At 49.6% G+C, this 17,500-nt stretch overlaps 1 protein-coding gene across 1 annotated transcript; it reads left to right on the top strand.

The window, feature by feature from the left end:
* Positions 1–13,389: 13,389 nt before the first annotated feature.
* On the top strand, positions 13,390–15,109 carry HMX3 (H6 family homeobox 3; the record flags this gene model as incomplete). Its single annotated transcript, XM_084210658.1, has 2 exons — positions 13,390–13,705; positions 13,944–15,109. The coding sequence occupies 2 exons, from the start codon at positions 13,390–13,392 to the stop codon at positions 14,549–14,551; spliced, it is 924 nt and encodes a 307-aa protein (XP_084066784.1). The 3' UTR covers positions 14,552–15,109.
* Between the last annotated feature and the right edge of the window lie 2,391 nt (positions 15,110–17,500).

The raw sequence follows: 17,500 nt of genomic DNA on the forward strand, positions 1-17,500 counted from the left end.
GACTGGGCTCCAGGAGGCAGCTCTGGGGGCTCAGGGGGCTCCTTGCTCTGGGGGGTGTGACACAAGGGACCCCACAAACCCCTCCTGGATCTGCATCCCAGCCCCAGCATTTCTGCACCAGCCAGGGAGGGTTTGAGCCACTCCAGCGTGCCCCAGGTGCACAACAGCCACCTGAATTGAATCATTGCCTTTCACATAATCAAGCTCAGTCCCAGATTACAAGGTCTGGGTGCATAAACCCTTTGCACAAAAATTTTCTCTAATTTTGCTAACTGCCTAAACGTAAAACTGTAACTGAAAGAAATTGTCCCTGTGACTCGTATTTTTCATCATTTGGTCATTAAATAGTGATGGATATAAACCTATAAAGTATCTAAACTGAACCTTTTAACAATCCACGAGCAATACTATCATTTCTTTAATAGAACTCGCTGACCGTGCCTTTCTCAGATGCCATTTGTCATTTTCAGCCTGCAATAATCAATAACTTGGCTTTGAAATAAATAATATAACAGTCACAATATATTATCTTTCAGGCTGGCCCTATGCTAACCATAAAACAAGACTAGGAGAGATGAAAACTTTAGGAAAATGCCAAAAATGAAATAGCTGAGAGTGGGAGCTAAATTAACAAGCAGCTTTGCAAAATTTCCCTTCCAAATTCATTTGTGCTTACCTTCCTTGTAGGAAACTGTACCTGTGGGAATCAGAAAAACAGAAACTTCTGCAGCCACTGAAGAGTTTGATCTAAAACCTTAAAAGAAACTTAGATGGATGTAAAAATAAAACACACAGACATTAAGCAGAAAAATCATAAACTTGTGTTTCTATAGTTGTAAGAAAAAATATGCCTTAAGTAAAATATGCCTTAGCTCTGGATTTCCTCCTGTGACCAAGAACTGCTCAAATCTTCAGCTGTCCCACATATTTATTTTCCCTGGTTGAATTTGATCTGTGGCCAAAAATCCTTCCAGAGCTCCTGCTCAGCCTGGGCTGGTGTCTGATCATTCCTGCCCAAAACAAGGCTGCAGCTCCAGTCAGAGGGGGGAGAAGCCAGACCTTTCCCAGGCTGAGGGAAGCAGTGCTGAGAGCAGAAAATCCCCTATGAGAAACTCTCAGAAGGGAGTTTACATCAGAGTAAAATCTGGTCCAAACCTCTGTCACAGCTGCAACACAGCAGCACCAGCACTGCCCGTGTCACTCACTCAGGAGGTGACAGAGGGGGACACTTGGGCAGCCCTGGGCATCCTCTGCCCACCCTGGGGGTACAGGAAGGGCTGAGCAGCCAGGGCCACTCTGCTCCTGCTCCTTGGTGTCACAGACACATTGTGTGAAAAATCCTTTCCTTGGGATCCTCGCTCCTGAGGAGCTGAGAGGCCTGAGAAACCAAAAGCAAACAATGATTTTCTGCTGCTGGAATGCAACAGGTGCCTCTTGGATTGGTCTCATGTGGTTGTTTTTAATTAATGGCCAACCCCAGTCCAGCTGGCTCGGACTCTCTGGCCAGTCACAAGATTTTATTATCATTCCTTTCTATTCCTTTCAAGCCCTCTGATGAAATCCTTTCCTCTATTCTTTCAGTATAGTTTTAGTATATCTTTTTCTTTTCATATAATATACATCTCATAAAATAAATAAATGTATATCGTAATATAAATAAATAAATAAATCAGCCTTCTGAAAGGTGGAGTCAAGATTCTCATCTCTCACCTCGTCCTGGGACCCTGTGAGCACCACCCCCCCTCGGGGCTGGGTATTCTGTGATAAGGACAGAGGCACTGTCCCCTGCCTGGAAATCTGGCTTTTGGGGCTGCTCCAAGGTTTGCTGAGCCTGAGAGAGCAGGGGAAGAGGGAAAGGCTCTGTGTCCATAAATCCTGGTGGTTCAGCTCTGAGGCAATGTTTCCTCTGCCATCAGTGTAACAGCTTTGGCTGCTCTTTCCAGCTGGAAATTCTTTCTGGAAGCTCTCCCAGGCCACAGTGATGCCCCATGCCCTCACTGACAGAGAGCCAGCAGATCCCTATGGGCATTTTTGAAGGAAGTTTGAATAAGTTAAGGATGGGATTCTGAGTTCTTTTCATGATGTGATTTATTTTCTTATTTTTTACATAGGTAGGAAGGGTGAGTTCGCTTTACATTGCTATAGTATGGTTCAAAAGGTCACAAGACTTTTATTTATAAGATCTTTTAAGGAATTACTGATGAATAAAATATTGCTAACAAGAATATTTATGGTTTTTGACCTAATCTTTAAGTATTTCATTTTATGGACTCGTGCTTAACCTACAAGCCCAAAGTTCTAAGAGCTCTTTCCATTTCAAATTCCAGCAGATTCCCAAGAGATCCTCCCCCCTCATCCCTGGCTGCTGTTTAATCACTGAGATTCAGCTACAAACAACAGAGCTTCCTGTCCCCAGGTGTGAGCAGCCCCTGTCACTCCTGTGCTTTGAACTAATGGGAACAATTAAAACCTGCCAAGCTCTGGAGCTCTGCCATCCCTGCCCCAGGTGGGATCGATGCAGCCCCAGCTCTCACCACCCCACCAGCCACTTCACCCCCACCACCTTTTGGAAGTCACTCAATCACCCCTCCTCACCTGCCCCACACCAGCTCTGCAGGGCAGAAAAGGTTGGATTAACTGGTCCAGGGCCTCACACCACGAAGTCTCAGCCTCAGCTGGGCTCCTCAGTCACTCTTGTAAACACAAATAATTAATTTTACCATGTCTTTTTTAAGAGCAGGAAAGAGGGAGTTTGAAGGAAGTGATTTGATTTAATTTTCTCCTCTACTTCTGAGCAGAATTGAAGGCTACAATTAGGGAGATGAACTGAGAGAGGACAGACAAGAAGGGCTCTGTAAGATCTCTGGGGTTTGTAGAGCATTTATTACGAGTAACACCAGCACGTGAATCTAAAAATAGTGTCTCTGATGCTGTGTGTATATGAGTGATATTAAAAATGACTGATTTAACAGAAAGTGCTTCACCTCTGTTGCCAACCAGAAAGGCAGCTCTCTAGTATTCTCAGACTTAAATGCTGCCAGTATTTCACGTTAGGATAGTCATAAAGTTAAAGGTTAATAGGCTGTACAAATGACAGAGTTTAAAGGGAAAAATGAAGATGGGAAGATTTCTAGCACTTAGGGAACATTTTAAAAATGAAACTCCTCTGCCTAATGTAATTTTTCCTATATTCTTTCTCATGCTGTTGATCATTATTGAAAATATTTCTATTTGCATAAGTGATTTCTCCTTCAGTGCCCACCTCCGTTTGCTTTTTGGATCATCATTACCCCCCACAGCACGTGAGTCACAATCCTGCTGCCTGCCCTGGGAGCCTGCTGCTGTGAGCAGGGTGAAATTAAAGCCCCAGCCTGGCCCAGGGAGGATGGGCAGGGAGCCCCAGAGCGTGAGGAAGGCTTTGATTGAATTGCAATCATTAGAATGGGCAGGTTGAGGAGCAAGGCAAAGCACAAGCGTGGCTGGAAATGGGATCTGGTCGTGGGGTTTCAGAGCAGCTCAGCAGATCTGGGCAGTGGCAAAAGGTGGTGCTGGGTCAGCCTTGGTGGGCTGCACTCTGCTCTCCACGCCTGGAGCTGGAGAGTGGAGTCCAACAGTGAGATTGACATGATTTAGGTAAAGACTTTACACAGAGCCCGCCAGCTGTCACACCTGATTTTGCACCGAGGGGCAATATTCTCCCTTCTTGTCTCTCCTGGCCTTCCAGAGCTACTGGAAAGAGTTGTGCTGGAAAAGGGGTGAAACATGGCTCTTTAAAATGTACTTTTCATTACCCCAGTGCTCTTCCCTCTGACCAGATCCCAGGAGGAGTTGGGGGGAGGACTCTGGTGGCTCTTTCTCTTCTTGTCCCAAATACAACATTACACACACCACAGGGCTAAGCTGCAATCAGCTTAGTGGGAGCACCTCCCAGTCAGAATTTATTCTCCCTGCTTTTGCCTTTCCTGCAGCTTTCTTTACTTCTCCAGGGATCTGCCAGTCCTCTCCAGGTATTGCTGGAGTCTGGGTGTGCAGAGGTGGGGAGGTAAATGAAAAATCTGATCTCTGCCTGGCTTTGACACTCTGTGCCTCCACAGGCACCTCTGGATTTGTTTCCTCTGTTTTTCATCAAGTTTCTACTTTTCTGGAGCATGTTCCTAAAAACCTTCTGGGTTCTGGGTCTGAGAGATGCTGAAGAAGTCAGATATTCCTAATTTATTGTAGCCTGAGCAACAAGCAGGTCTGGAATAAAAGTGATTGCTGAGCAGCTGAAAGGGGGAAAGGACCATGCCTTGGGGTTCCCTCTGGCAAGGAATTTTATGGCTTTGCCAGGGGCCTGACCTTTGATTCTGCACAGAAATTTCCTGAAGTTGCAGGAGATGATCCGTGCAGAGCTGCTCTGAAAACCAGGATATCAAACTTCAGATTCCTTGTGCACAGATCAAGGGAGAACCCAGGGAGTGCCCATCCCAGGATAACTGCTGCTCTGGGCATCCTGCAGAAGGCACTCAAGGCTGCAGTGGGGCCTTTTCATGCTATGAAAAAAACAACAACCATGCACTGGACATTTTCATGAAGTTCTATGGAATTTCCAGGAATACTGAAAGGCATTTTCTTCCTTCTTTCCTCTCTTGGTTTCCAATGTTGCAGCCCTCCGTTAGTTGCTGCTATGCTACATATCTTCCAAAACTGTAATATTAATATAGCAGAACATGACAGCACTGAAACTCTTGATTAAATATGTGCAAGGGTTGTGTTTCTTTTGCATGTGACACTGCATAGAACATGATTAAAACATTTTGAACCCTTTAAACATTTTAAAATGACAACAGAGGCAAACCCACCACACCCTACCAGGTAAACCCACCATGACCTACCTCCTTGTCCCTTCCTGCAGGGACTAAAATGCTGAATAAAGGAAATAAAAGGGGCAAAATTCTTGCAGTGCAAAGGGTTTTTTCAGGAGTGTCTTTTACCATTGCTTGGATTAAAAACTTCTGCAAAACCTCCAGTAATTAATTTGCAGAGTGTTTTCCTTGTCTGGAACTTTCAGTCGTGTGCCGCCTTTGGGATTGCCTGCAGTTCCTCTTCCCACCCTCAGGACTTGTTCTGTGAAAAACTTCTTGGATCCAAATAAGAACACCAAAAAGAGTGGTTTTATTTTTCCATGCTGAACCTTTTTCTCTGAGGCAGCTTTGCCCCAGAGACTCCCACACTGCTGGGCTGGCTGGTGGAGCCCTTCCTCCCCCTGCCTCAGCAGGTACTTGTGGAGGCATGGAATTATTTGTGTGAAGAAGTGCTCACCTAAAAGCAAAGGGTCCTTTCTATTTGGTCCTTTGTAATTTCTGGTTCTTCATTCATTTTTACAGACAGGTGGAATGGTTATAATGTTCAAAAATAAAAGACAGTTTTCTTTTGAAAAAGGGGCCATGCCTAAAAGTTGAGAGTGGAAAAGGCTGCCTGTAACCTTTTATTGGCTTCATTCTCTCTAATATATCTGCCTTGTACGCCAAGAAAAGTATAAACAAATGGCAGGGTATTGGTTTTTCACTAACAGGGTTTAAACCAAGGTTATAAAAAGCATATCCTATCTGACGCTCTTTATGAAACAATTAATATTGTCAATGCCTTTTCCATCTCCTCCGAGTTACACATACTGCATAAACCTTGATATATACCTGAGAAGTACAAAAAATACCAGCTGGGGGATAAACAGAGCACTGCATCAACACTGTAGGAAAGGAAAACAATTATCACGTCTTCTTCTGAAATTCTTTGATATTAAAATAACCCGATATGTCATTCCCTTGAATTTGTCCGAGAAGGTTTGGAGAACAGCAGACAGAAGGTCGTGGATTTAACCTGTAATCTCGGGGTTCAGATACAGCTAATTATTTGGTTGTTTGGAGCTTTTACATCGGGACGGCCGCTCCCAGAGCCGCGGAAGGCGCTCCCGGCGCTGCCCGTGGTGCTGAAGGGCGAGCGGGGAGCGCCCAGCGCTCCGTCCGTCCCCCACGGCTGCATTCGTATTTATTACAGCATTAGCAGCAGTATAAAAATTCCAGAAATTAATCTCCGCGGGTTCAGATGGATATCTGTTCCCAGGCAAAAAGCAGAGACGTTTTGGTGGCCAATATCCCTTCAGAGTTTCCCAGCTGGAGATATTTAAACTAATCACCCCTCCCACCCCTTGTTCGTCACCTGAAATATCAGCGCTGCTTATCAATACCCCTGTGCGTGTCAAGCAGTCCGATCAATAGATTATCATTTCAGAGCCTGATCGCCAAGGTGAAGGGCATTCTCAAGGACACCTGGAAATCCTGATCACCCTCTGATCACTTTCAGTGCTTTACACGCACCGTGGCCAGAGCAGAATTAAATCAGGGTCTGTCACCGGGGAGACAGCACCTCGTCCTCTCCCTTGGAGCAGCCCTGGCTGCCAAAAACAAACAAACAAACAAACAAACAAACAAACAAACAGCAGAGGTGTCATTCACACATTGGCCCTCGAGTCTTTTTGCATTTCCTCCATTCTTCACCCCACTGGAGCTCTCCAGCACAGCAATCCATAGCAAACCTCTCGTGGCAGGGTGATGTGCACTGTACAGGATTTTCCTGACTGGAATATTTGAGGTAACATTTGGTCTGGGTGGGTTTTGTTACGTGCTGAGGGTTTTTTTTTTTTCATTGCACACATAAGTTAGATGTCACACTCTGGGAATGACAGCACACAGCAAGGATACACATCAGGCTGCTGAGGAGAAACAGCTAATGTTTATTTCTATGTTAAAACTGTTATTTTGACAATTCTATCGCTCTGTAGATGCCCAACATTATTTAAATGTGTTGTATTTCATGCATACACCCAGCTGGAAGTCTTCCACTTTCTGTCATTCATAATATATTATTATTATTTGCCTTATCTGCCACCTTGAATAAGGCATTTAACTGTGTACAGTCTCTTTTGATCATTTTGGTTTGTTGGGGTTTTTTTTTTTCTGATATTATTTACATATCCTTAATGACAAGCCAAAAATCTGCTAATGTAAAATTCTGTGGAAAAAAAATCACCCTTGGTTGTATTTTGTCAGTGCTTCATGGCTGCTTTTCATATCTTCAAGTGAGGAAGGATTTTCAAGCCACCACTCTGAACTGGTTGGGTCCCTGTGTCTTAATTCCAAAGGGAATCTTCTCTTGTCCCAAATAAAGTTGTAACTGTGATGGCTGTGATGGTGTCAGAAGTTTTGCACGACCTGCATTCAATCCTTCTGCTGCTCTCCACCAGCATTGCTTCCACCAGGTTTATTACTGATGAATTTCTGATGATGAATTTCTGATGTGTATTGCTAATGTTTAACCAAAATACATTAAAAATATTTTCTGTATAATGCTTGGTTTTCTAATAGATCTCCAATTCTTCAGTGGCATAATTTTTAAAAAGCAGCAATGTAAAAAAAAAAACAACAAACCAAAATAATAAAATGAACAACAAACAAAGAAAAACTTCAATGTAAAGCTGTGGCTCAAAGTAGGATGATGTGAAATTTGTGCTGTCATTCCTTGGCCTCTGATACTTTATTTTTATAATGTGAAGTTGTGCACTTTTATTAATATATTTAGAAATAAACAACTTTGTTGTCTGGGATAAAGTTTTCCCTGCAATTTACAGGAAGGTTGTGTAGAAAGAAGCCCAAAACCATTTTTTTCTCTCTGTAGAACAGGTAGAACAGAGTCTGTGTACCATGGGAGCAACGGGAGGACTTCACCTCCGAATGTCTGAAGACAAGAAACGCTGGAGATTCCCCAGCCAAGGGAGGGAGGAGGAGCCTCCTGTGGTGTGTGCATCCCTTTGGCTCCTTGAGATTCCTGGAACACCGAGCTTCCCCGAGGAGCAGCCTTCCCTGGGGACTGCCAGAGTCATTAATAAGTGCAAAGCACACGGAGGTTTTGACAAAGAAACTCTTGTGGAAGCACAAAACGACCCCATCATTCATTTATTTTGCAAAAGCACCAGCTATTTTGGGGATCTGCTGACTCAGAACCCTGGTTCAGGCTGTCATGGCAGCTACAGCAAACATTAATAGGGAAATTAGGGTGATCTGAGGATCTTTGCACAAAATTCAGAGCACAGCTCATGTTCAGTAGGTACATCCAGAATAACTCTCCTTTAATTGCCAAGGATCTGTGATAGGAACATGAGAGGCTTTAGAAGCAGCTGGTTTTTGAGTCAATGGGCTGTAACACTTTTGAAATCAATGATTATTTAAGGACTCCTAAAACTGCTCATTATCCTGCTGCCCTGCACACAGGCAGTGGATCTGCTCTGCTCTCTGTTGGCTCTCTGCAAATGGACAGGTTGGATCTGAGATCTGAAAGCTGACAGTGGCTCTGAACACCTTTTTCCCAGCCACAGCCACCACAGAGCTCTGCAGCAATTTTCTGTTTCAGGAGGAACTGGAAATACTCAACACTTTTCAGGATTCTTTTGTGGATTTAATCAATGACCTATTTATGGCCACATCTGCTTATTTGGGATTTCACCAGGCCTGATGTTTACATAGTCCTGATTTTGATATTTGGGTGTTTTTACGTTTTTTACACGATTCAGAGTTTACAACCAGCTATAAAAGCACTGGGCTTCAGATATAAAGCTGCAAAGCCACTATCTATTCATTTTTCTTTGGGTGTCTCTGTCCTGACAGATTTTGAAAGATGAGCTCTGAAGTTTATGTTTGGATAAGATGTTAAAGAACAGCACATGCTCTGCCTTCAAATCCTCCAGTGGCATTTCTCACAAAGGATTTCCCCCAGTGTATTTAGCTGACCTCCATTCAGTGAGTTCACCTGTGGAAGTGATAAATTGTGCCCACATGACTAATGCCAGGGTGATGAAACCTTCTAGAAATTATTCTGGTGGGCAAGACAAAGTGACAAAAGCAAAGGATATGTGCTATGAGTTTGTGATGAGATCAGAGTCTTATCACATTCTATAGAGTACCTGTGTAGTGCTCTGTGAGACAAAGACTGTGCTTGGATCACCTCACCAGTTCTGTCCCTGTGGATTTACTCCAAATTACAGGGAATTTGCAGCAGCACTTGCTTCACAAAAAACATCACAACCCAGAAATTTCTCCCCTTTTCTGATAAAAATGCCTTCTCTTTGAGTCAGACACAGCGCCGTGATGAGGCTCAGAAATAAAAGTCTGATAAATTGAACAACCTGCTTCCTTGAAGCACTGGGAGATTCTAATGTTTGTCAGGGAGGACTCTCAGCTTGCCAGGAAGCCACTGGAAAACAGAGACTAACAAAGCCTGCCATTTAAAGGTACAAAAATGCCATTGTAAGGCATAATAAGGGAACAACTTTAACTGCTCCAAAATACCTCTCAACCCACACACATGTCATACACCCTGATCCACTCAGCCTGGGGAAACCTGAGACAGGCTCCCAAGCAAAACTCCCTTGTAGTTTCTCCAGTCTTGAATAAAACATCCTTATCAAATCCATCCCACTAGAGACATTCCTTTTGATGAGAAAGCAGCATCCCTTCTCTGGGTGAGCTCTGTTTGTTTCCAGCCATGCATTTCAGAAGGAGACTGACAGAGAAATGCTGAAGAACTCAGATTTTTAAAAGGCCCAGATAATATGAAAGGATTTGCAGTAGGAAATGGAGACCCATTGAGAACAGCTCAGACTCTACAGCAGTTAAACTTTGGCATTCATGAAATTGTGTTTATATGCCTGGACAGCATGACAGGAGCTCTAAAATCTGATGGTGGAAGGATTCACTTTGATTGCCTGGGAAAGGAGTGTTTGTGTGTGGGACAAGCTGTTAAATGTCTTCTCCTTTCTTCCTTCTCCCTCTGGACATCCAAACTCTAGTGCAGGGAGGTGCCTCAGCACTCTCCTGGGGGAGCATGTTTAATGTCAGCCAGGGAATCAAGCTGGAATTCTGCTTCCCCACAACCTCTGGAAGCCCAGATGTGCAAACTTCTTCAGGAGAGCTCCCACTTGGACAAATAAAGGAACAAGGAAATTCAGCCCTGCCCTTTCCTCGGGGTGGAAAAGAGAAAGCTGAACCCAAGGTGACCCAGTTTGTCACCTGTGCTTACAGTGGGGTGGCAGATAAAGATGGGGCAGGAATCTGGGTGAAATAGGGGCTGCAGTGGGTAATTCCTGCCAGGGAAACAGGGCTGCTGTGCTCTGCACATCCTTGTCACCAGGCTGCAAGCCAGAGCATTTTGGAGCAGGGGGCACCACAGAATCACAGCACAGGGGCTCATGCTCCAGCCTAGCAGGAGTGTAGCTCTTTAGAAAAATAATGAAAAAGAAGAGGCAGCGCTGAGACAGGATAAATAAGGAGATAAATCACTTTGCAATACAATACAGCCAAAACCCGAAAATAAACAATTACTTTAAATCATATCAAGCACCTATCACAAACATCACATTTATACAATTGATCCACGTGTAAATTAGCCAATTAATTCTGAATTGCAACACTAATGAAATAATAATTATCTGTTTACAATGGAATGCTACAAGTGAAAATCTAGAAACAGAAATAAAGACTGCAGCAAAATCCACTCAGCTCCATCACCAGTGGGCAAGGGGGGAATGGTCAATACCAGTCTTTAACATCCAGATATTGCTGGGGAGGGGGAATAAATAAAATACATTATTAAGCAAGAAATCTATGGACCTTAAATAACAGAGATAGAAAAAATGCTCTTTTAGAACACTGCAGGGTTTTGTTTGTTTGTTTTGTAGTAAAGAATTGCAAAGTGGGAATTTCTTTCAACGTTTCCAGAGGCTGGTTTGATTTTTTGTCCTTGCTTGGCTTTCTACCGTGAATTGTTTGCCCTGAGGGACTCCAAAGGGATTAGGACCTCATAATTACCAAAGCAGTGAAAGATGGATGGAAAAGAGTGGTAGCTTCAGTACAGAATTATTTTGGTGACTCATATCGAAATAAAATCTTCACTGAGATGGAGAAATGCACTGGGGTCTTCTATAAGAACTTTTCACCCTTGGCTTTTCATGTAAGAGCTGCACAGATTTAGCACAGAGCTTTAGCCCAGGTCTCAGGCAGGAGCCTGAGTTAGGGGGCTATTGGCTGTTTTCTGAATAGAAACTATTTTCTGTCTGTCTGGGTTTTTTTCCTCTGTACTTTTGTACCCCAGAGTTGAGATATTCCCAGAAAAACAACGTTTCTTTGGAGAATTCCCAATGACTTTTTCTTTGCCAGGTGCTTTAAGTTGTTACGAGAGTAGGAACAAGAAACAGTTGTTAATAACAGAATATTTCTGCAAACTATTAATTGCTGAGACCCCATCCCCAAGATGTGTGGAAGACACATGAAACACCACATCTGTTGCAGCCAAAAATGTTGTGTGACTGGTTCTATACAAATTCTCCCTCTATTTATAACCCCAAGTGTTCAGGAGGAGGAAAGACTCCTGGGCAGTTTGATTCAGTTAAAAAAATGTCTCACTTCAAATTGCCAGGTGGGTGTCTTTAAAACGAAATAGCAACAAAAATCAGGTAGATTTGATCAAGGCATTAAAATGTTTAGAAGTAGAGATTGTTGCCCCCTATGCACATGTGAGCACGTCCGAGTCCAGAGCTCTGCATGTGCCAGGGCCGATTTTTGCAGTGCATGCTCAAAGGTATTCCGGACGTTTAGAAGGATGCCAGAACTGAGTGGCTTGCTCGCTCCTTCCTTCCTTCCTTCCTTCCTTCCTTCCTTCCTTCCTTCCTTCCTTCCTTCCTTCCTTCCTTCCTTCCTTCCTTCCTTCCTTCCTTCCTTCCTTCCTTCCTTCCTTCCTTCCTTCCTTCCTTCCTTCCTTCCTTCCTTCCTTCCTTCCTTCCGTACGCGGTATTACCGCCCTACTGGGGCTCCTGTCGCGGTTCCCAGAGCCCCAGGGAGCTGCCACTTCCCGGTGTCCCGGGCGGTGCGGGGCGGTGCGGGGAGGGCTCCGGGCCCGCCCGGCCCCGGACGCGGGGCGCTCCCGCGGCCCGCCAGGGGGCGCCCTGCGCCCGGACCCCGGGAGCGGCGGGGATGGAACCGGGAACGGGGCAGGGATGGAACCGGGAACGGGACAGGGATGGAACCGGGAACGGGACAGGGATGGGTCAGCGACCAAGGCGTGAATGGAACCGGGAACAACGGGGATGGATCAGCAAGCGGGGCAGGGATGGAACCGGGAACGGGGCAGGGATGGATCCCGGGATCGCCCCGTGCCCGAACAGACAGAGCGGCGGGTGTGGATCCTAGAAGCACCGTGTTCGGACTCCGAGAGCGGGAGGGATGCATCCCGGGAGCGCCCCATGATCGAACCCCGGGAGCACTCGGAGCTCAGAGACCAAGAGCAGGGCAGGAACGAATCCCGGGATCCGGGCAGGAACGAATCCCGCCGCCTTGTGCCCCGATCCCACGAGCGGCGGGCCCGGGTCGTGCCCGTTGTCGCCCCTCCGCCGCGGGCTCGACGTGTCCCGGCGGCGCGGCTGCTGCGCGGCCGGGAGCCGAGGAGGCGGCAGGAGGAGGGCACCGTCGGGGGAGAGCTCGCCCGCAGCCCCCGGCCCGCAGCGGCCCCTAAGTCGTTTCTGCCCCGCGGCGGAGCGGAGCGCAGCCAGAGAGTGTCCGGTGCCCGATATCCCGGCGGGGCCCGGCCCGGCCCGTTCCCCCCCCGGCCGCGGGCGGCTTTTGTTCCCGGCGGCGCGGGGCGGGGGCGCGGGGGGCGGCGCGGCGGGGCGGGGGCGGTTTTGAGGCAGGAGCGGCGCGGCCCGTGCCATTCGCCTGCCGCCGCTCCCGCCGCGCTCCGCCGAGCCGGTCCCTTTGTGCCGCCGGCCCGGCCCCGCTCGCAGCCTAATTGGACTCCGTAAACGCCACGGACGGGCGGGCGGTCGCCGCCTCCGGGCACGGCGGCGCGTCGGGAGGGGGGGGGGGGGGGCCGGGGCCGCGGCGGCTGCGAGCAGGGGCTGCGCGGAGCCCTCTCCTCCCGCCGCCTCCCGCCTGATCCCATTCGCCTTTGTGCGTGCCCAATCGCCGCGTGCTCCCCGCGCGGAACGGGGATGACATTTTGATTTCATCATTAGCATCCGGCGTCAGGTTGACGCAGCAGCAGCGGCGGCGGGAGGCGGCGGCGGCAGCAGCGACGACCCCGGCTCTCCGCCTGCCCGCAGCAGCCCCCCGGTGCCGCGGGCTGCACGGGTCTCCCCGGCCCCCCGCCCTGCCGCCCCCCCATGCGAGGGGCCCCCGGCCGGCCCCGCCGCCGCGCTCCCACGCCGCCCCGCCGCGCCTGTCCCCCGCGCCGCCGGGAGCCGCCACCTGCGCGCCGGGCGCGGGCTGCGGGGCCAGCGGCGGCCAGGAGCCGGGCGGGCAGCGGAGGATGCCGGAGACCGGGCAGGAGCCCCCCAGCGCCCCTCCGCCGCCCCCCAAGGAGTCCTTCTACATCAAGAACCTGCTCAACGGCGGCCCCCCCAAGGCGCCCCCCAAGCAGCCGCGGGCGCTGTTCGCCCCCTCGGGCAAGGCGGCGGTGGACGGAGCCGGCTTCGCCCTCTCGCAGGTGGGCGACCTCGCCTTTCCCCGCTTCGAGATCCCGGCGCCGCGCTTCGCCCTGAGCGCCCACTGCCTGGAGCGCGCCCAGACCTGGTGGTACCCCTACGCCCTGACGCCCGCCGGAGCCCACCTGCCCCGCACGGAAGGTACCGCTCCCCTCAACTTCCATCGCTCCTTCCTTCCCTCCGTCCCTCCCCGGCGGGGCGGCGGCCGTGGGGCCCGGGGGCGGCGGGGCGGGGGGAATGAAGCTGGCGCTGGGGCGGCGCGGGGATCCGGCCGGCTCGTCCCGTTCCCCCTGGCGGGACGCGGGGCCTGGGTGGTGAAGGTGTCTCTTTGTGTCCCTCATCTCCCCCCTTCACGCCCCGCTTCGTCCTTCCCATCCAGCCGCAGAGAAATCCCTGCTGAGGGACTCGTCCCCCGCCTCGGGCACCGACCGGGACTCCCCGGAGCCGCTGCTGAAGGCGGAGGGGGAGCAGAAGGAGCTGGACTCCAAGAGCCCCGACGAGATCGTCCTGGAGGAGAGCGACTCGGAGGAGGCGAAGAAGGAGGGAGGCGCGGAGGACTGGAAGAAGCGGGAGGAGAGCCCCGAGAAGAAGCCGTGCCGCAAGAAGAAGACGCGCACGGTGTTCAGCCGCTCGCAGGTCTTCCAGCTGGAGTCCACCTTCGACATGAAGCGCTACCTGAGCAGCTCGGAGCGCGCCGGCCTGGCCGCCTCGCTGCACCTGACAGAGACCCAGGTGAAGATCTGGTTCCAGAACCGCCGCAACAAGTGGAAGCGGCAGCTGGCGGCCGAGCTGGAGGCGGCCAACCTGAGCCACGCGGCCGCGCAGCGCATCGTCCGCGTCCCCATCCTCTACCACGAGAACTCGGGCGCGGAGGGAGGCGCGGGGGGCGGCGGAGCCCCCGGCACGCAGCCCCTGCTCACCTTCCCTCACCCCGTCTACTATTCCCACCCCGTGGTCACCTCCGTGCCGCTGCTGCGGCCCGTCTGAGCCCGGCCGCCGCTGCGCGGAGGGGCGCGGAGAGGCGCGCAAGTCACCCGGCCGCTTGTAAGTACTGCAGCCCCCCGTGCGAGTCACCCGGCCGGCGTCTGCGGAGCGCGGGGGACTGCGGGGACACGATTGCGGGGCTGGGGGAACCCCTCGGAGGGTGGTGGTAGGAGGAAAGTCGCGGAAATTTAAGAGGAAAAAAAAAAAAAGGAAATAAAAATGTGGGGGGAGGGAAACGAAAATGAGGAAAATGAAAGCGGGGACTTGTAGAGAACCCTGGAGCTGTCACACCTTTTGTAAACGTGGATGAAAACCGCGATGGTCTCTCTCTCTCTCTCTGTGGCTTTAGTTCTATTTTTGTAAAAAAAAAAAAAAAAAAGAAAAAGGAAAAAAAGAAAAATAAAAAAAAGGGGAAAAAAAAGATAGTAATAAAATAAAATGAATGGTCCCAGGCCACTCCTCGAGATTTGCCAAACGCTAACGGGAAGCTGAATTTCTGTTCCTTTCGGATCTCTCCTTCTGCCTCCAAATAATTGTTCAGGCTCCTGATCCTGTCGTGACTCAAACTTCATCGACCACGGCTTTTCATTTAAGCAGACCTTTGCCTCTTTGCTTGCCCACGTTTTGTACCTTTCGGTTTCTGCCATGAGACTTTCACGAGCAAGAAATCCAGCCTCAAAGTGAACGGTTAAATACACTCACATGCTTTGAGTGACCCTTATTTATTATCGTTTACTTAGACATTTTTAATTCTTGTTTATAATTCTTGTTTTCCTAGTTGTCGGGTTGTTTCGGGTTTTTTTCCTTGTAAAGTTATTTCGGTATCGGGCGGGGCGGGGGGGGGGGGGCGGAATCTGTGCCCTTTTGCTTTCTTTTGTAACACTAATTATTATTATTATTATTATTAATATTATTGTACTTTTGAACTGTGCAATATTGTACGACGATTCTTAAAGCACTGCTTTTATTTGAATGGTGAGGAAAGGGTTTTTAGCATTGTAAAATTGCGTTTCTTCATGTTGTGCAAAATGAAATAAAAAATAATTAAATAAGCGAAGGAAAGTGAGAAGAGAGGAGCAGGGCATAGGAATTAGCATCGGCTCGGCTTATGCGAATAAATAAGGGAGATTCGGTGAGCTGGGCGCTTTAAGTGAAGGACAATCAACTTTAGGGTAATTTTAATTTATTTGATATGATGTACAGTTTTCTTCTAAAGTCCATTGAGTATGTGGATTTTAATAGGCAGAAATCAAGTGAGGAGTGGACACCTCTAGTCTCTCTCTGTCTTAGTGTCTGCTCACCTGTTGTCTGACAATTGTTTGCTGTCTTCCCAAGGGTTTGGGTTGGTTGGTTTCTTTTCTTTTTTTGATTTTAAATTTTGTTTTCCAATTTCGGTTGTACCCTCTGCCCTCTCGCTTTCTGTTAGGGATCGGTCCTATTTTTAAAACAGCCTATATTGTTATAAACTTAATGTTGTGGTGGAAAAAAAAAATCAATAAAACCCGTTCCTTATCATTTTAAAGTGTGGTTTCGGGCGGAAAAAAATAATAATTTAAAAAGAAGATAAATAAACAGCAACATGGGAAAAAAAAAAGTAGAAACGACAAAACAAACAACCCAAGGGTTGTCTGTGAGCTCGGGGGCTGCGGGCAGGGCACGGAGCCGATCCCGCCGGGGCTCCCTCCTTGGAGCGGGGATCCAGAGGGAAGGGATGGGCAGCGGGGGCTTTGCGCAGCCCCGGGGGTCACGGTGCCCGGCTCACCCCGAGCGAAAGAGGGGTCGCAGCCTCTCGGGGTGGGAGGGGGCAGCGGGGGGGTCCCTGCCCACGGGAGCGCCGCCTCCCCCCCCGAGGGCTTCCCCTGAACTCCTGCCGCCCCTTCCCCTGCGCCCCCCGGTGCTGCCCCTGCCTCCCCTCGCCCCCCTCCTCCGCCGGGGCTGCCGCAGGGTGTCCGAGCCCTGCGCCCACGGCCGGGACCGTCACGCGTGTTCAAAGCCCCGGCAGGGTTATTTGGAGATAGGATCGCTCTCCGCTTCCCGCAGATTGGCCCGAATCGACGTGTTGATAGCGCCGAGGGCAGGATTTGGGGCCAAAGAAATCAAAATAAAGCTCAGCGTTGCGAAAAGGTAATCCCGCGTTTTCTTTTCGTTTGGGATAAAAACCCTGGCAATGGGTCGTAAATGAAAAATAAACAGAGTTTCGGGGTCAAAATGCGGTGCTGGCTGTGTCGCCTACAAACAGAGCGATGCCTTTTTTGTTTGCAGTACCAACTTTGGGACAAGTCGCTTGCAGCCCATTAAAAATATTGTTGTCATAGTAAATACGTCTTTCCATTTTACAGCGCGGCAGCACGATGTTATCAAACGGCAAGGAAAAAAAGCTCATTTATTTCTGGTCAGTGCTCAGAAAACGATTCCGGACCCTCCTGGCCCTTTCCCAGCAGAGGAAGGAGCCGATGGAACCAGCGCGGCTCCGGCCCCGCAGCGCGGCCTTTGCGCGGGTGCGGACAGCGGGCAGCGGCTCCCGTGCCCGTCCCGGGACTGTCAGGGGCATTTCCCGGGCGATCGATGCTCTTGGTGGGGTTGATGGGGACTCGGCAGGATTTTTTTTTTTTTTTTAATTAAGGAGATTAAAAAAAAAAAAAAAAGGAAACTAAGCATTCTAAGCAGATCCAAGCAGATCCCAGCTTTTCTGCTTCCCGCTGCCCTTGCACACCGCGGGATCGACAGCAGGCGGATGCTGTGAAAGCTGGCGGTGAAGCTGGGCCGTGGGCCGAGGCCCGGTGAGGCCGGTTCGCTGCCCCCCGAGCCGCCCCTCTCCCGCAGCCGGAATTCCCCACAGCCCGGCCGGGAGGGATGGCTCGGAGCGGGATGCTCCTCTCTGTCCGCATCCGCAGCGAGCCGAGCCCGGCGCTCAGGCATTTCTCAAGCCTTCAAGAGGTGTCCCCAAACTCC

This window comes from Fringilla coelebs (assembly GCF_963513975.1).
Source record: "Fringilla coelebs genome assembly, chromosome: 8".
Classification (NCBI taxonomy): domain Eukaryota; kingdom Metazoa; phylum Chordata; class Aves; order Passeriformes; family Fringillidae; genus Fringilla; species Fringilla coelebs.